This window comes from Abramis brama (assembly GCF_963993115.1).
Source record: "Abramis brama genome assembly, chromosome: 21".
Lineage (NCBI taxonomy): Eukaryota > Metazoa > Chordata > Actinopteri > Cypriniformes > Leuciscidae > Abramis > Abramis brama.
In genome coordinates this window covers 16118928-16139519 of record NC_139983.1, presented here as the reverse complement: position 1 = coordinate 16139519, position 20592 = coordinate 16118928, and the positions used below count along the sequence as shown (strand labels likewise).

General features: G+C 38.5%; 1 protein-coding gene and 1 long non-coding RNA gene across 3 annotated transcripts in view; one reads left to right on the top strand and one right to left on the bottom strand.

Moving 5' to 3' along the window:
- The window catches only part of LOC311072101, a 114580-nt gene that overhangs the window by 45389 nt on the left and 48599 nt on the right, over window positions 1–20592 (bottom strand). The gene's annotated exons all lie outside the window — the stretch shown is intronic.
- LOC311072344 (leucine-rich repeat transmembrane protein FLRT2) lies at window positions 5064–10570 on the top strand. 2 transcript variants are annotated; one of them, XM_084097307.1, is made up of 2 exons: window positions 5064–5415; window positions 8098–10570. In XM_084097307.1, exon 2 carries the CDS (start codon window positions 8337–8339, stop codon window positions 10323–10325), a length of 1989 nt encoding a protein of 662 aa, XP_083953433.1. In that variant the 5' UTR covers window positions 5064–5415; window positions 8098–8336; the 3' UTR covers window positions 10326–10570. The 2 variants fall into 2 exon arrangements, with proteins under 2 accessions (XP_083953433.1, XP_083953434.1); XM_084097308.1 differs by having other exon boundaries at window positions 7916–10570.

The following is a 20592-nucleotide window of genomic DNA, read 5'->3' as shown; positions in this document are numbered from 1 at the left end:
TTATATTATTATTAGTAATAATTAAAAAATAATTATTAAAATAATTAAAAAATATATATTATTAGTAGTAGTATTATTATACTTTATTATATTATTATTTATACCTTTATTATATTATTACATTTATACAATTATACCTAACTCTGCTGGCCATTGAGAGGACACTGATCAAGTCACTGGAAAAGAGGGCTAGATGGTACGACAGGTCACAGAGCATTTTCTTGAAAAGGAATGTAGAATTTACGTATAAATAAATGGACAATTTTTATGATGTAGGCCGAAAATGAGCTTCCCCTCTTTGAAAGACCAGCAGCCGCCACTGCTCTCAAGTATTTGAGAAAAAGCATTATTATAAATACAGCAGATTTCTGACTTATTGAAACAGAGAAAGAAGATGGATTCACAGAATTGATTTTACAATAGGTGAGCATTTTCTTCAGTGGTGATATAGATATTGGAAAACTAAAACTTAAGTTTATAAGTTTGTGATCTGAGAAAGCAAAATCAGAGCCACTAACAAGAATATTACATAAGCCAGATGTACATATGAGATCCAGTATATGACCCCTGGAGTGAGTAGCAAAAGTTACATGTTGAGTTAAGTTGAAACATCAATTCTTTGCATTGTGCAGTGTTTTCATGTATATTAAAATCACCAAGCAAAATAACAGATGAATGACTACCACAGACAAGAGTAAGTAACTCACTAATCTCAGAGAAAAAGTCAGAGGGAAATTTTGGAGGTCGGGAAATTAAGATTACAGCCAGTGACGTTTGGTCAGTCATTTTCAACGCTAGGTATTCAAATGCTGCAACATCATGAAACTCGATCTTGGATATTTTAATAGTCTCACGGTAAACAACAGCCAGCCCTCCACCTCTACGACAAAGATGTTTCCTTCAAAAGTAGCATGTCCAAGTTAGGGTCAATGATTATGTCATTCAACACCAATGCTTTATCAGTTAAAGAGCGAGTGTTCAACAACGCACATTGCACGTCTGAAGATGCGCGTCTGCAGGTTCCGGATCGGGATCAAAATGCAATGATCTTAGATTTCCAAAGTTGATATGTAGATTTTCCTGCTGTGTTTTACCCGAAGCACGGGTTTTGGTACAGACAACCGGAACATTATTTGAAGACGAGCAGTGATAAATCCGAAGTTTCTTCCGCGAACGGTGTATGTAGTGACCAGCGAGGTCGGCGTAAAACTCCAAGTTGTTCACACCATTTATAAGTGTCCGGAGCCAAGCGGAAAGATCCTTTTAATGTTCTGAGTTGAGCAGCAGAAAAGTAGATAGATAGATGGATAGATTGGATAGAACAACATTGTCATGAAGGTGTTTGCCTGGTCTTCAACAATGTTTAGGTAAGTTGCACGTGTCAAATTTACGTCCACATGAAAGGCCGGACCCAGGGTTTCCCAGCAGAACATTGCCTAGAGCATCACACTCTCTCCATCATCCCACAGTGCATCCTGGTGCCATCACTTCCCCAAGTAAATGGTGCACACATACACAGCAGTCCCCATAATGTAAAATGAACCAGGCAACCTTCTTCCACTGCTCTAAGGTCTAGTTTCGACGCTCACATGCCCATTGTAGACGCTTTTGGTGGTGGACAGGGGTCATCATAGGCACTCTGATTGGTCACTGATTGCAGCACAATATGAAAAGGATTATTTAGTATAATCGAGCACACCTATAATCAAAAACATTTACACCATGTATTTAAATCAAGTCATTTTTCTATATCAAAAAATAAAAATATAAAAAAAGAAGCTATATACAACTTCATCACCTCCCACTGCTGCCTATGACAAGTCTTCCTTTGACTATCTATTTGCCATTCACAGCTTCTGCAGCCGGAGATGCATGAAGAGGGGCAGCTATCTGCTACAACACACCGCAGAGTTGGCTTTTTCTGTTGTCCTGCTAATTTGCTTCAAGCTGGGAGAAGTGCTGATTAAATAATTCGGCTGGTGATTGAACGTGCGTTTGGCCACACCACTTCTCAGCTCCATGGCTCTGACAAACATGTTTGTTTTTCTCCCTAACTCGAGTATCTTAATGTGTTCTCTGTGTTCTTTTTGTTTCTTAATACTAGAGAGACACAAAAAAAAAGAGGCTTTGTATTTGACTACGAGTCTGTCATTGACCTCCCTTGGCTAACTGGTACTGCAGCTACCTCAAAGAGTAAACTTTATAGTTTCAAATATTCCCTTAGCTTAAAAAAACACATTTTATAGCATTCACTCTCAACAACTATTCATTGCTAACTTACGATCCAATTATAGTGTCTATTTTGTGTTCTAACAAAAAGTTAGGTCAAATAAAGTTAGCATATTCTTCCCTATATAAGCACTAGCCTGCAGCTAATATGTAATGTTACCTGTTTGTAGGAGGATTTCTTGGTATAAGCACAAAATAATGAGACACCATTGCCAGAACTCTGCAAAATGTAGTGAATATGTTATTTTTATATTTATTTATTTGTTTGTTTTCCTCTCTCCAGTGGGGCAGGCATCTGTTTTAAGCTTTCATCAGCATAATCTTGTCTGATATAAGCACTACCCAGACCAAGCCAATAGCTAATTCATAATGCATTCATTTGTGGATGCATATCATGACATAATTTAATTAATGTCCAATGAATTTAATGAATTGAAATTTAGCATTTTGTAGACAGAGTTTGTGTCAGAAAAATCAACAGCTGTTGAGAATGCATGATCAGGACTAAGAAACCGAACACAACTTCAAATAGAAAAAGAAAGACAGCAGATACAAATAATGTTCAATAAGAAACATAATATAAATAATTTGGTGTGGTTGTGTGCATTCTTTGATATCCAATTTGTGTTCAAAAGGCTGCTGTCTATTATCATGATTGGTTGGAAGTCCCAAAGTCTCTGCTGTCATCTGTGACTAATACATTTAAATTGATAAGAAATTGATCAGGCTTGCCTTAATCAGGCTGTTGCGATTCTTATCCATAAGCTATCAATTATGCTATCCTCTCATCATCTACAGGTTTCCTCATATCCTCTGCCATTGATTGGGTAAACATAACTGTAACTAAATAGCAGAAAGCCAATGATCCTAGTACAGAATTTGTCTGATGTATCATGTGAGGCATAAAGCATCAAAAGATTAAAGGACTGATCTTAAGATTCAAGAGAGCAGATTCATGTCTGTGTGCTTTATGTCAGCAAGAACAAATCGGTACTGGTTTGATGGTTCATTAAAGGGGCGTGCGTATCCTTTGCCTTTGCTCTGAGGGAAGAGGCGGTTCGTGTTTGAGCCACAGAAGGAAACGAGTTACTGATCTTTCATCGCTCACTAGATCGAGATCACTCTCGCCTCTCATGACCCATTCGCAGAAAACTTTTCTTTGCAAAAGGATTGCAGTCAGGAAAAAAAAACAACTTTCGGGTAAAATATCTTTAGATTTTTTTTTTTTTTTTTTTTCATCTTATGGCACCATTTTAATAAATCATGATAGCTGATGAAGCTGAACCCTTATTATGTGAGTGTTTCATCTCAGCATGTGGCCTTTGCTTTCTCCAACTCTTATGCACTTGAAGAGCACTTGATAACACTTCCGATTCACAGCCTTCCGATTGAGAAGCACCCTTCCACTTCCAGCTCAATTTGTTCTGTGTTCAGTCAGCTCCAGAACCTCTCCTGGTTTACCACTTCCCACTCCCTGCTCACTGTTGAGTGAAACCAACCTGATCTCCTGACAAAACTTAAGTATTTTCATATACATTCCTACAATCTGATTTGTACAGATATGAAAGATTTTAAGAAAAAAAAAGATAGCATGAAGCTCCCTAAATCCTATAGTCGTAAGTGGGGTGTAAGAAGATTGAACAAAAAGGAGAGGGTGCTCACTGCAGAGCCAATGGGTGGAGCTTGATGTCCAGCTTCCCCTCACTGGATGTAATGGGTGGAGCTTGAAGGTCCAGCCATACCCTAATTCTAACCTTTCCCTATCCCTAAACCTAATTAGCTTAAGCTCCACCCATTAGGTCCACAGAGATGGAGTTAGACTGGGTCAAGCTCCACTCATGGCGTCCAGAGAGGGAGAGCTGGATGTCATTTGGCTCTGCAGTGGGCTTCATTTGACAAAAACGCACAGCAAAAAAATATATATATAATTTTTTTTTAAACAATTCTGTAAGATTCTGTTGGAGATACCCAGCTCCAAATAATCAAGGGCCTGTATAATAGGCTACCATTAACAAGCAAGGAGAGATAGAAAACAACAATACCCTGCCTTTCAAAAACTCACAAATTTTTGGCAAAATTGGCAAAAATCACACAGATGCACTTTCAATTCAACATGCAATATAAGACTATAAATAGAAAATAGGGCTGCACAATTATGACAAAATAATAATTATTTTATAACAAACTATAACTGAATGATAAAATCTTAAGTGGACGTTATTGATAATGCAACTAATATTTAGGCTTGTAGACTAATTTAAACGCCTCGGATTCGTTGTTGCATTTGCATTGCTGTGGTTGGGTGCAGGTCTGTGATTGGTTGCAATACTCAACGCTGCAAAAACACTCTAAACAGAAAACTATGACAAACTGGGAGTAGATTTAAACTGTAATTCTGTAATTGTAACTTCAACCATGATATTAATTAATTGCGTATATCTAGGCCTATTAGGAATATCTATTAGGAATTAGCCTATGACAAATTCAATACAAAAACGAAATAAATTCATAATTGCAATACAGAGCAAACCATAAATTGGTTTGGCAAATGAATTGGAATCACAACAAAAAGCAAAGAGAGAGAGAGAGAGAGAGAGAGAGAGAGAGAGAGAGAGAGAGAGAGAGAGAGAGAGAGAGAGAGAGAGAGAACGCTAATCAAATGAATTCATTACTGCAATTCCTCCCGTAGGTTCAAAAGGGAAACGGCTCTCAGTGTACTTGGAATAAACAATCCGATGTAACCAATTATGGTAGATGAATTAGACTTCAATCAAGAAGTATAACATCTTTGGTTGTGATACACCAGTGAGAGGAGTGTGTGTGTGTGTGTGTGTGAGAGAGAGAGAGAGAGAGAGAGAGAGAGAGAGAGAGAGAGAGTCCAGCGCGCCCAGGGCATTTGGTAAGGGAAGCGCGGCACTCGGGAGCGCATCATCGCGGGATTGAAGCAGCGGCTTTCGGACGCATCATGTTGCGCAGACACTTCAAATCCTCCCCAGGACCAGCCGCTCGACAAAATGTATCTTTTTAAACCACTCGGACTAAAGGATCGTCGGGCTGACTCTTTTAGGTGTCTGGAATTATTTTTTAGTCTAACTGGGAGATGTTTATTCTGAGAACTCATACTCGAGAAGAGACTAGAAGGCTTTAAAAATGATGTCCGGATGGGTCGAAGCCTCTTCAGAAAAGGTAAGGACTAAAAACACGTTTAGACATTAAAGACACGTTCGTGTTTCCATACAAATCAAATCAATTGCGCTCTTGCGTGAAACTTCTTGTATAACAGCTGTTATAGCTGCCATTCCTTATGCACTGTAAAAATACTCTTTAAAGTTGCTTAAAAAATAACAGTACAAAAAAATGAAAAATGTGGTTGCCAGAAATCTACTGAATGTTTTAGGCATTACGGAATGGCATTCGGTGCCTTTATATTTTACAGTTCACGACTGTATAGCCTCTGCCATTTACTTTTTAATGCTAATATATTATATTGACTGCTAAAATCTGCAATATACCTTAAAATATACTTAGTACTATAAAAATAAAGGTTTAGCAATAAAGCCACGATTAATTAAAGTTAAACAAATGGCCTCATGACTAATAAATATGCATAAACAGTACACATATTCATGAATATGTGTACTGTCTCATCAATCTGATATACTTCCATTGGATAGCTTAAATTTAACCCGTTTGGAGGTTGTTAATAGAGTAAATTACAATAATAATTATATAGTATAGTACAATAATTTTTTTATTGCGTGGCAAATGTTCTGTCAAACACAAATTCCCCCACAAATAGGAAGAGAAAGGGGTAAATCAGAACATTTCAGAAGCGTGTTTATAACAGTGAGATGTAAAGCACTTCCATGTGTGATTTTTCCATGGGTGCATAACCATACCGCTGCTTAAATCTGTTGTATGCTCTCTGCACTTGAGACTTTTTTTCTTAGAGTAATATAATGAACAAAACCTGAGCACCATGGTATAATGATAGTTTATCTCCTAGATCAATATAGCCAACTAGTAAGTAATGGCTGGAGTGAACAAATGGCCTTCACTATTAGACCTTGGACCTTGGTTGGTTAAATCCAAATACTCTATATAATAATAAATGAAAAAAAGCCTGCAAGATAATTTTTCTCTGCTAAGATTTTACAAGACTAGGATATAATACACTACTTCCTCACAAGGGAAGATACAACATGTTAGAAAAGAATGGAATAGAATAGAATAGAAGTTTTATGTACATACAGCAAGGCCATTTGAAACTGTATTGTACAAGAGACTCCTGTGGTCCTGGTAAACCCTACATTACAAAGATGGCAATATCTGAAATCCTTGTCTTTGTGGGGACAGTTTTTGGTCCCCATGAGGAAAACAACGTATAAATCATACTACGTGATGTTTTTTGAACATCTAAAAATGTAGAATTTTTTATGTGATGGGAAGGTCTAGGGTTAGGGTATATAATATACAGTTTGTAAAGTATAAAAATCATTATATATATGGAAAGTTCCCATAAAACATGAAAACCAAACGTGTGTGTGTGTGTGTGGTGTGTGTGTGTGTGTGTGTGTGTGTGTGTGTGAGAGAGAGAGAGAGAAATCGCATGTGCAAAATATGTGTAAGAAGATAGAATAATATATACAACATATTGCAAAAGCATTACAGAACGATATAGACTACACAATACAGTACACAAACTGCAGACAGATAATAGATGGGTAGGTGAGGACATGTGAGGCCTCAATGAAGACTGACAGGTAAAAATGCAAAGATGATATTCAATATGGCTACAACAAAACGAATTTCTGAAATTCAGTATAATGAGCAAGGCTGTTTTTCTTTCCTGTTCAAGCTCATGCACTCCACACCGATTTAATAGAGCAGTTCTCACTGTCCCCAGGTTCAGAATCATTATTACTGAGAGGAGAACTCCGTGCCAGAGCATTGGAGAACAGACCTGTCCATCATCGAGGCATTTGACAGATTAAACACCTCAGTGACCTTTACAAGTCTGAGAGCGCAGAGATGCTGATGTCGCCAGTCACAATACTCTCTCCTCATGAAGACCAAGTGTGGAGCAGTGTCCTGCTTTATGTTAGCTGTTATTTCTTTCTTTTTCCTATTTATATCTCTTTTTCTTAATATTTACTATGTAAACATTTCAAACTCTAAATTCTGATCGGATGAGCCACATTTACACATTCAATATTATTATTAATGGTGCAAGTTGCCATGTTGCTTGGCAAACGTAAACATTCTACAGTCAAGGTACTGAATTATATTAGGTACTTAGAGGAAAAATTGTTTACTCTGAGAATTATAATAATAATACGTTTAACTCTTTATTGAACTATAAAGATTGAAACAGTGTATTTAATCATAATGATGTTGCAATAATCCCACTCGAATCTGTGTGTGACAGTGATTTTGCCACAAGTAAGGAGATTGGGTATGGTAAATAAAAAATAAAAATCACTGTAACCCACAAATCTAAGTGGATTATTGCTTGTTTAAGTTAATGCAAAAGAGTAACTGAAATAATGTGTTGTTTCACTTGAATGCTATTAAAACCTAATTTTTGTGACGCACATATTTTCCTTTCAGAAAGTAAAACATGCAGATACTAAGAGCTTTGACAGTGAAATAACATCTCATTTATTTTTATTTTCTGTTAAAATAGGTAAGTGGCTCAAAATGCTCCCTGTGAGGAAGGTCGTGCCTTACGGGAATCGTCCAGCTGCGACGAGAGAGGAGGTCATCTCCGATGAGCCCTCCATACTCGCTGCTCTGGCCCACACACTTTGAAATCGTCCCTCCCGAAACTCAGAGTGACAATGTGATGAGCTCTGCTATCATTTCCAGCTCGAGCATGGACGGAGGGATGAGAGGGAGTCGCACGAGTTAATGAGACTATTGCTCTTGTGTTGGGGAGCTTAGGACAGGCAATTACAGGAGGATTACCCAGCGACTTCAACATCGCATACTCTCCACCGAGGCAAGCTTCTAAGAACTCCAGTGTGGTGGATTTTATTATTTATTATTTTTCACCCTTTTTAATTACGTGCACTGTTGTTGTCAAAAAGTTTGCAGGGTCTTACAAAATGGAGGTACAGATCCGAATGTGGAATAAAGACCTGCCAACTTTGATCAGCCCGTGGATACCGATACTTCTGGGTCTTCACATGCATTTCTCTTGGGCCACAACCTGTCCAGAGGAGTGCCGGTGTGACAGGACCTTTGTTTACTGCAATGAGAGGAGTCTAATGTCAGTGCCTCTGGGGCTAGGAGAGGGTTATAAGACTCTCTACCTCCACAACAATCAAATCAACAATGCTGGATTTCCCCTGGAAATGCACAACGTTGCCTCTGTGGAGACGGTGTATCTCTATGGCAACCAGCTTGACGAATTCCCTGTCAATCTTCCCAAAAATGTGCGGGTGCTCCACCTGCAGGAGAATAACATTCAGACTGTGTCCCGGGCCGCCCTCGCACAGCTGCTACGCCTGGAGGAGCTCTATCTGGATGACAACTCCATCTCCACCGTGGGTGTGGAGGAGGGGGCCTTCAGGGAGGCCATCAGTCTCAAGACCCTTTTCCTCACTAAGAACCACCTGAGCAGCGTCCCCATCGGGCTCCCAGAGGAGCTCAGAGAGCTGCGGTTGGACGAGAACCGCATTGCAATTATAGCCGAGGATGCGTTTGAGAATGTGACGGGCCTCGAACGCCTCCTCCTGGATGGGAACCTGCTCACGGATGAGGGCATCGCCCCCGAGGCTCTCCAGACCCTCGTGAATCTCAAAACGCTGTCGATGGCGCGCAACTCCCTCACGGTTCCTCCTCCTTATCTGCCTGCCGAGTTTCTAGTCAAGCTCAACTTGCAGGATAATCAGATGAATGAGATTCCTTTGACAGCCTTTCGTGGCCTTCATCGCTTGGAGAGACTGGATATTTCAAACAACCAGCTGCAGTCTCTCACACAGGGGGTCTTTGACGGCCTCCACGGCCTGAGACAGCTCACTGTTCGAAACAACCTTTGGCTCTGTGACTGCAACATTAAATGGGTCATACTGTGGTTAAAGTCCCTGCCAGCTACCCTCAATGTCCGTGGCTTCATGTGCCAGAAACCAGAGAGGGTACGTGGCATGGTAATCAGAGAGCTAACCCTGGAGCTCATCCAGTGTCCTAACAGCACCGCCACAGTCCCACAGCCCACACTGCTCTCTGCCTCCACCGCTGAGTCAGCCACTCAAACGGCCTTCACACCCGCACGCTCCCGGCCTACACCCACCCCTTCCCCTCTCACACTGCTCCCACCAAATGCAGGCGAAGACAGGGAACAGAGGACGAACGACCCGGTCGGCCCGAGGCAGGAGTCGCTGCGCGTTTCCTTTGCGGTGCTAAACGGTTCATGCATTCAGGTAAGCTGGGTATCAACATTCGCCGTCACAGCCTATAAGGTGACCTGGGTCAAGCTGGGTCACAGTTTGATAACAGGCCCCATGCAGGAGTCACTTGTGGAGGGCGAACGTGGAGGAATCGCACTGGCAAACCTGGAGCCCAAATCCACCTATCGTATTTGCATAGATCCGCTGGACGCGTTCAACAGTTACCACCCAGGAGATGATACGATTTGCTCGGAGGTGATGACAAAGTCCACTTCCTTTGACTCCGGTGATAACACCACTGGCCCCGAGCAGGCGACCCAGCAGGACCCCAGCTCGCCTTTCCTACTGGCTGGCCTGATTGGCGGGGCGGTGCTTGTGGTTCTGGTGGTCCTGTTGAGCATATTCTGCTGGCACATGCACAAGAAGGAAAGGTCAGATTCGTCAAAATGGAAATACAGTCGGGGGAGAAGAAAAGACGACTACTGCGAAGCAGGGACTAAAAAGGATAACTCTATTCTGGAAATGACTGAGACTAGCTTTCAGATAGTTTCTTTGAATAATGAACAGCTGCTCAAGGGGGACTTTCGCATTCAACCGATTTACACCCCTAATGGGAGTGTTGGATACACAGACTCTCAAAGGAGAAACAATAGCACAGCGTACTGCAAAAACAGTGTTCCAGAATCTGATACATGCCATAAATGAGGATTTTAAACAGATAACATCCTTTGTATTTAGATCTGACTCTTAAACGCACTGTATTTCAAAAGACAGGCTGTAAAATATGTAATTTATATTCTGAACAATATCGCCTTCTTTTTTATCGCTTAGTAAAACTAAAATGATTTATGAATATTTACTTTCTATGTTCTGTTTCTACAATCCAAGCTCATAAAAATAATTGTAAGTGGATCTTAGCAATCTGCAATCTTTAAGCACAAATGAATGTCAAGTGCCCATTTTTTTATAATTTACTTAAAGTTATTAGTAGGAAATGAAGGAATGGAAGGACAGTGTGTTTGTTTAAAGGTTTAAAGGAGTGAGGATGAGAAGGCAGTTCTCACTATCACCACACGGTGGCATCTGTTTTCATCACCACTATTAGTTTGAGATTTCAAGCTATACTCTTTGATCCAGCATCTCACATATTTACATAACAGCTCAGTTCACAAGGACCGAACACTGACAGTTCCTGCCAAACAGCTGAAAACAAACCTTGGTTGATACAGGACTAGAATGATATTAGGAAATTCAGCATCAGGGTTGATTTCCTCAGCAGTCTTCCTGTGCAGGGATATAAAACATCCTAACAGCTCTCTCACACTGCAGCAGATCTGCTTCAAGGAGCAAAATATCTAGACAGTAGTTAGTGCTGTAATTTAATGTTTGCATAAGAATAGCCTAATGTTAAGGCGATACAAAGGCTACATTTGCTTGTGTACGGCATACATTTTGGTTAGAAAGGTCTTTACAAATACAAAATCAAGCCAACATGTTTCAGGCAGTGTTGGGCAAGTTACTCTAAAAAGTAATTAATTACATATTGAACAGTGTAATTAGATTACTGTACTAATCAATCTCTCTTAAAAAGTACTGCATAAAAACTGCCCGACGGCCGACCGTCGGCTTGGTGTGTTCCAGGTTTTAGGCATGTTATTTGTTTCCCAGCTTTCGCACCCCCACTACACTCTCCAGCAGCAAGTGAAGATTGCAGCATTATAATGGCTTTGAAATGAGATCTTCTCAGAGCTCTGAGCAGGTGTCAATGAGCCATAGCACAGCAATAAACAAGACTCTAGATCTAATACTACCATTGACCAGTTTTACGATAACTCTTCGCCTGGTCTGGCCCATTTTCTACATGCAGGCCATTTTCCGCATGAACATATGATGCTATACATGCAGTTCTGTCTCTTTATGGCTAAAGTGCTTATAACATTCATGATATGTATGCATGAAGCAATTTACAAGCACTCATAACTCACATAATGATTGGCTCATTGGTCAGTGTGCCATGCGTGTGATTGATCAGTAATCTTCTCAAACGTGTTTTCCTCTGTTTAAAAAAATAGGTAACATTTTACAATAAGGTTCCATTTGTTAACATTAGTTAATGCATTAGGTATCACAAACTAACAAACAAAAATGTGTTTTATAGCATATAAAACAAAGGTTAAAATGCTAATTAATAGACTATAACTTGAAATGTCAAAAATGTACTGTATTGAATACATTTGGTAAAAGTATGCACTGTTTGTGCATGATACCTAGAGTTGAAATTATTTATTAATCCATATTTTCACAACAATCGATAAGTGAGACACTAGATGACTGCAGTTGCGTTTTTTTTTTCTTTGTACAAAGCAAGCGAGAGCGAATCCGTGGTGTGATACAACAGACATGAAAGCGGCGGTTTCAGTTACATGGATGAGCCGACTCTTATACAGCGTTGCCATAGATGACAGTAATTATGAGTAAAAATCAGAGTTTTGAATGCCTCGAGTGAACAATCAAGTTCACATATTTCAGAGACACGAGACCTTATGCGCCAGAGAAACAAGCGCGCAGCCATCTTTAGAATTTTGTTTTTGAACTTTTTTGCGGTAGCTATGTATATTTCTATGGCATTGCTGTCGAAGAGTATTTAGCTGGTGAAGTAGATTTACTTATTGTAGAGTTCACAAAAGTTATCACGAGCACTGTAATGTCTGAAGCGGATGTCATAACAAACGTCAATAGACCGGTAAGATTTTAAAACGATTGATAAATCTGTAAGATCTTACATTCATGCTGTGGAAATACAAACCAAAAGACAGAAGACAATAAGCACAGCGCTGAAATGGGGCGGGGCTACAAAAGGCCTATAGAGTAGTGCAAGGATGACGTATTTGTGTAGGCCAACCCGGAAATTAGCACCACCAACACAACTTTTATGAATTCTGAAGCCTAAATACATTTGGCAGAAATAAAAAGCTAAATGAAGGCTATAAGCAAACTACACCACAGTCGCTCGACTTCAACGTCACCATCACTGAGCTTCCGACAACTCTTTCAGTCTTTGTTTAAAAAAAAAATTCCCCGAAAGTGTGAGTTAGAGTGCGATTATAAACACAATGAGGCTGTGAAAGCAGATAGTGCGTAGATGAGTTAACCTGTTCGGTGTGATTATGGGGATAAGAGATATTGATTTGAGATTAAACGGTTTTAAAATCGTACCTATTTGTTATAATCCATTACAGTGTACAAAACAATCATCTCAAAATGGCAGCTGCATGATAATTAAATAACTGTATACAAAATATAGATTTGAGTTTTAATATTTTATTAGCTCACCAAATGCAAAACTTCCACGAGGAAAACCTGTTCCTAGCAAGTGCAAATCACCGACTTCAGTGACAGTGACAGTGATGGTGCGTTCAAGTCCTCCTGGGAAGTTCGTATTTACGAAGTGGGAAGTCGTGTTTACGATGTCAGGTGTGTTCAAGTCATTTCCGTCGGAGTAAGATGGCGGTGTACCTTCTCTTAATTTATTACACAAAAATACAGCAAGGTTTTTAAACTCTATAATTCTAGAAAATGATAAATAAAGAATGTGCATCAGATGTGTTTTACTTTTTATGTTTTAGTTTATTTATGAAGCCATAAGCGTTTCAATCACTCATTTCTGATGTGATACTTCAAAAAACAGGGTGATGGAAACAAAGCTATGTGCATTAAAATCGTAAATACAATCTTTCCGACATGACTTGAACGCACCATAACATACTGCTGCATGGCACGATTGACCAATCAGAATCAAGTATTCCAAAGAGCTGTGTAATAAAGTAGAATAAAATATGAAACTATCTTGAGCTTGTGTTCACCACAGACCTCATTTCAAGTGTTAACCAAAAACCTATTAAAAAAACCCATTGACTTCAGGATGATGAAACCAGAAGAGCTAAAATGCTAACTCTATTCCGGGTTTTGGCCTACAAAAATATGTCATTCCTTCACCACTCTATAAACAATGAATATAACAAAATTTATTTTATTTTAAAGTGTCACCAAAAAACTTAAATAATAATAATAATAATAATAATAATAATAGCAAGCACTTGAACTAGTGAAAATATTCAATGAAATTAAGAAAGAAACTTTTCTTGGATAACCATGGTTAATCAAATATATAATACATATAATCATTTTCTTTCTTTCTTTATTTCTTTCTTTCTAAAAGGGCCTATACAATTGCATCATATGGATAGAACTAGGTTATTTTTTTTGATGGATTGCATCATTAGTTTGGCTTCACAGTATCTGAGTAGTGCAATTTTGTGGCTAATAATTTACATGCATAAATAACACAATAAACTCACACCCGGAGCTCCTCTGCATGACCTTTCACTCTCATCAGGCAGTGTGTGTGCGAGACAGTAATTAGCCATTAAATCGGTACATCTGGGCCCTCCAGCTGTGTGGTCAGCTCTAAATGAGCTAGAGAATAAACCATCATTCTTTACCTCCCGCTGTCCCACCGGAGAGACCCAGGGAAAGGCCAGGAGTGCCGGACTGCTTTATGAGTTCAGTCACTGGGTTCAGAGCAGCACCCATTTGTAATCATAAACAAATATTGGAGAGAACCATCTGACTGCACGCTTCATTACAATCAATTCAAACGGCAATTCCATTATTATTGCTGTAGTGTCCACATGCCCATCTCTGAAAGCTATTCTCTTCACTACAGGCTTTTTTTTCCTAGAACTTTAATAAAATAGTACGTATAGTTAAAGGATGAATTGACAGCACTTGTGGCTAAATACTTTGATGTTTCTTTAAAAAAAAAAGCAAAAATCAATCCATAAATGTTAAAAACTTTCCAAGTTATAACCACCAGATGCCTTAACAACTCAAATAATATGCAAGTTAATATATAAAAAAATTACATTTTATAACATTTAAGTAATCAACATTATGCCACAAATGCTGTCAATTAAAGGGGTCATCGGATGCAAAATTCACTTTTATATGGTGTTTGCATATAAATGTGTCTTTGCAGTGTGTGGACACAACCACCATACAATGAAAAAAATCCATTCACTCCTTTTTTTTTAATCCTCAAAAAGTCTAAACACTCTCAATATGATGTCATATTGCTCATGCTCCGCCCACAACCACTGACGGACTGTCCCGTATTAGCATATTTCCGCCCTCAGCCTTTTGTATACTGTCCGCTAAGGCAGCACTTTATGTGTCTTGTGTCGACACCCCCCATGGAAGAGAGGGGTGAGCAGTTGCTCATTATCATTTAAAGAGACATGTACCGAAACGGGTCACTGTGAACAGAGCTGTTCTTGAGGAGCTAAAAATTGAGAAATTTTAACCAAGGTACGTTACAAACTTTACTTGAAGACCCTAAAGAATCATACCAACTTGTGGAAAATGGGCACCCGATGACCCCTTTAAGCTTAACTTGCATTGCACTCGTTATATTCCTTTTAAAGTTTGTCATGACCTCTGTTGTAATCAGAGGTCATTTACCAATGTAAGATGGGCATGGACATGCATTGAGAGACGCTGTGAAGGCAGACGGACGAGGGTGGCTGCCTCCGATATTCATTTCAGCATGCCGGAAGGTTCTAGCAGACCTGATCTGTCACAATGGGCCTAAGCTACACCCTAAGGTGAAAAAAAAAACAGTTGGATGTGTAGGAATGAATTGAATAAACACAGCGTAATGTGAGCCGATAGTGGAAACCAAGTCAGCTGAACAAATTACCCACCTACCCTATTGTGCAAAGCTCCACAGCATCAAAAGTGCTTGAGGAACCAAAATGAAGTCCATAAATGTTTCCGCTTCACAAGTCATCAGGACTTTAACCGGAGTCATACTTTTGCAGTAAGGGGTTGTGTTTGCAGTATACAGACTGCAAATAAAAAGCAAAGCTGGAAATAAATGATAACAGCGGGCCAGTCTACAACAGCAGCATGTGTTAATATTGATAGGCTTCATGCTTATTGTCATGATTGCTGGTTTCCTGAGTTAGACCTCAGATCATTACCTCTGTTTCACAGGGGGTCATGAAATCCATGGCTGCCTCTAATAATGGAGGAAGCCATATTCAAACATAAACTCCACACAGAACAGTCTCTTAAATAACTAAAAAAGGAAGTGGATTCTCCAAATAAATAAATAAAATAAAAATTTGGTTCAAATTGTTACCGTTAATTGCAGCATTAGGTATCATGAGCAAGAATTGATTAAATAATAATGAATAAGCATTTATAAGAATATTTTTTATACTTATAACATACTTATAACATAATTATTATATGTATTAGAATAATATTCATTTCTACAAGTACTAAGATATAGGCTACAAATTTGTTACACTTAAAGATGTATAACATTAATATATTATGATTGAACGTGAATTAGAATTGCTTTGGATAAAAGGATTGAACCTTATTGTAAAATGTTACCAAAAACACAAAGCTGAAAAACAAAAACTAAGGGGAGATCTTTCCATACTGCAGTCCTGAACGGGAGCCGATTATGATGCATCTAGTAAATATTGGAGAAAGTGAAAACTAAAAAAGCAAGGCATCAGAACCCCACAGGAATTTTAAGAGTCTTCAAGAGCTTCCACCACTAACAAAAAAATAAATTATAGCAATAGTGAGCCAGTTTCAATACAGTCATCTTGAGCCTGAATAAAACAATGTATTGTTTAGCAATGTGGGTGTTTCAAAGAGCACCATAATTAGGTTTTATAAAATTGCATTTCCAATTATTCAAAGGATTAAGCGTTTGTTTAAGAGCCCATATAAATGGAATAAACTGATATTTGCGGCGTAATCCCAACTAATATCAAGTCAAACTCATGGTGTCATTTGAAATGTGGCAACTAATTGAATGTCAATGCATCATAAAATGTGAAAAAGCCGCTGTTTTACAACTTTTAAGTTTGCTATCGAAATGGCATGAAACTTGAGACTTGTAGTCAAATCAAAGGAGAATTTGCTGGACGCTCTTGATTTTTCAGCTTCAGAGAGTTACAAATAATGATGTCTAAGTGCGCCAACTAAATTATTCAAAAGGGGTGCGTACTTGCCTCCAGGCAGAGCATCACCTGGATGAATAGCTGGACTGATCTCCTCTTAATGTGCCACGCAAAGCACTTGCTCTCTTCATTAGACAGCCCTGTTTGATAGATATATAAGAACATTACATATTTCTGATTTATCTGATACTTATCTGCCATGTTATTGCTGGGGATGTTAATGATGGTCTCTTAACATTTTGCTCTCTATTGCCTGTATGACCAGAACTCAAACATGCATGACTATATGGCTCATGTTTTTTTTTTCCACTTTATATGGGCTGCAATGGAGAAGAAAAAAAAAGACACTATGTCCTTGTGCAATTATCAATAATTACATTTCCCTCTAACCGCCTTGCGAGGCAAATATTAGACACAAAAATCTTTCCAACAATTTATGTTACAAATTCTTGCCTGAACAGAATAATCAAGCAATGGAAGTTGATGTAGTTTATTGTGTCTACAATGGAGCTGCAGGCAGTCAAGCAGAAGTAGGATGTGTTCATCCATTTGCCCAGAGCTCACATATAATTATCTTATTCATCTTCTCTATGGCAGTAGCAAGAAATCTATTGAAAGACGTTTGATTATGTTTCCTATAGTAGAAAAATGTGTCTATGGTGTATTATCATTGCATAAGCAGAACCTTTAGTTTTAGTTCAGAATACAGTTTAGAAGTACAATCTGGGATATATATATATATATATAGGTGTGTATATAGTACTGTGAAAAAGGCGCATTTGTATTTTCACAAAAAACTAATGGTTTTAAGGCAGTTATTCATATCTTTTGCTGTAGTGTGTCAGTAGGAAATATCAGTTTACATTCAAACATTCCATTTGCCATTAATTGTAATGTTTGTATGCACAAGGAGTCTGATAACAGCCGGTATGGTCTGATCTCACCATCATCGAGTCTGTCTGTGATTACATGAAGAAACAGAAACAACTGAGACAGACTAAATCCAGAAGAACTGCAGCCATGTCTCCAAGACGCTTGAAGAAACGCTCTCAGTTTTTTCTGTTTCTTCATGTAATCACACACAGACTCGACGATGGTGAGATCAAATCTCCGTGTGGAGAATACTGAAAAACATCTAAAAAATAATTTAAATCAAATCAGAAAATGCTGAAGATGCTAAGAAGCTCCAAGCCAACACATTACCACAAACCAACACACCCATGACCCCAAAACCCCTTCCCCTTCCCCTTCCCCTTCCCCTGCCCACTGGCCCCTATCCATGTTATTACTGTTACTCCTTGGAGGGCAGACACTCTATTTATGAGAACTCAAGTACAAGGAACTACATTTCCGCACTAAAGTGAATGCTAGGTATTTTCATGTTTTGAGAATTCACCTTAGAATTGTGTGAACAACATTCTCTTGTGCAAGATAAATGCTTTACTTTGATTACATTTACATCTCATATTCAAAATTGATAATTCACGAAAAATAATTCATGCTTTTGTTATTGAATTTATGAACTGTTAAATTCACTAGCGTAATACTGCCATTTTTTAACCTGCAAAAAACCCCACACAAAACAGCTATTATGCTTCAAAAAGCTGTTATTTCTGTATATACGATACATCAACTGAGCTCAACTGACAAACCAACAACTCACAGTGTATTCAAGGTGTCAGTTTTATTGAGTATCAAGGTGTCCATTATATCCATTTTCTCAGTCAATATAAAATCGATAGAAGAATGTAAGACACTGAAAGAAACTGTAAGACACTTTAAGTCACCATGAAATCAAAATGGACAATTCTTATTTTTATGGAATATTGCAGTATTTATATCATGCATTCATAGTTTTTTTTTATTATGTGCCCTCGTAATCTTTAATAAAATAACTTCCCCCTCCCTCTTGCAACGGGATAGCCTGTCACTCACATGAGATCACAGCAATAGCAAACCACAATCATCCAACGATCCAGTCAATTCCTGATGGACTAAATCGAGTCCCGTCATACATTTTTTGAAGCATTTAACTTGTATATACGTCACAATAGGGAAGAAAAGACTATCGCAACTTCTGTTTCGTGCTGACTTTAACATATTTAATATGTCGGCTGCACACGTCACTGAGCCTGCCTCATTTCAGAAAAGAAACAATACATTCCAAAGTTACAATAATTCCGAGAAATTACAATCATTTCTGCTTCAAGAGGAATAACGATTTTATAATAGTTACTGTCCTGAAATGACATATGCTGCAGACTAATGAGACCTCAAGAGTTTGCAGCCTTCGAATTGAGACAGCGGAGTGTAACCAGACAAAGTTACTTTCCAAGGATATCTGTAAAATATGAAGAAATCTATCTGCCAGCTTTTACATTCATCCCAATGTCAGCTGCTTGGAAGCATACAGGACTCCCCAGAAGAATGCAATTTAAATTCTGCCATCTTTGCTCATCAGCACTCATTTCCTCCAGATAATTGGACACTGGTCAAATATAATGTTATAATAATATAGCAAATACTATAAACTGTAATATAATCATTTTGTGTACAATATATTTCTTTTGTCAGAACACTCAGATACTTTTAAATTGCCATCAAAAGAGAAGGAGGCTTTTGGCACACATAAATGTAGTTCTGGCATCTACAGTATTAAGAGGGGCTAAATGGATGACACTGACCAGTCAAAACCCTTGGATCAATTCCATGATTTAATTGGTGCAGTGGGTAATTTATGTGACACTAGTAATATATATTATTATATTAATATATAATAATATATATCTATATATATAAAAATTTTTTTCCACTTGTACTCAGAGTGCAACAACTCATTTCCTTAGGAGAGTCACCAATAACGAGCTATTGAGTACACTGAAGCTGAAATAAATATATCACTTAAAGTGGATTCAAAGAACACTTTAAACCCACAATTTTCAACCACAATCCTGAATTTAAAAAGGCTGGGGATTAATCTAGATAATGGGAATTGATTGAAACTCAGCCCACCAAACTAGGGCTGGACTGGGACAAAAAATAAAATAAAAAATCGGCCCTGGCATTTTGGCCCAGACCGGCCCACTATATATGATCATAAACACCACCGATCTTTGCATGGTCTACATTACACTACTACATAATAATAGTTATAATATTAATCCCATGACAGTAATAGCCATATATTGCAAAACAAATGCACTGAAAAATAAAATAAACTTGCATAATTAGTTTTGTACTAATTTCTATACTTGAAAGAGATAAACGCATGATCTTTTATTTTGACGGAAACTGCATCGAGCTTTTATTTTGGCGGAAAACATGGTTTACAACGCGTCTCTCATTACAATTCTAGTAAAATGCGGTACTCGCCAACTATGCAGATGTGGAAATAATGCGTAACTGGGTAATGGGTTCCTACACTCATAGCCTACGTGTTTCGAAAGTAGCCTAGTTCCGCTTACCGCAGTTCTCTACACTCACTCATTTCTCTCCTTATCCTCCTCACTATCCTCCTCATCATAGACTGTAAAAAAAATATGGACATAGTGTCCGTGACGTCAACCGTAGGTTTCTGAAGACCGTTTTTGAACTTTTGAAGCCTAAATTGGGCGTGGCCGACCGTCGCCATCTTGGCAGCGCGTCACTCCCGAATTTATTTCTTTTTACAGTCAGACAATGAACTGAGGTGACGTGACGGCTAACAAACAGCAGACAAACGGCTAATGATGACTAATGACCACAGCAGCGGGAATCCACCCGTCACTCTAAAGTGGACACCCTTAATTATGCAGAAATTTTAAGGCTTAATATAATTTAAACGGATGAGTTATAAAAAAATTCACCCCCCTCACAGTTGTCATGAAGGGAAAAATAAGCTATATAGACCAAAGCCACTTTTTGCACCAGGCTGTAAACATGTTTTTTTC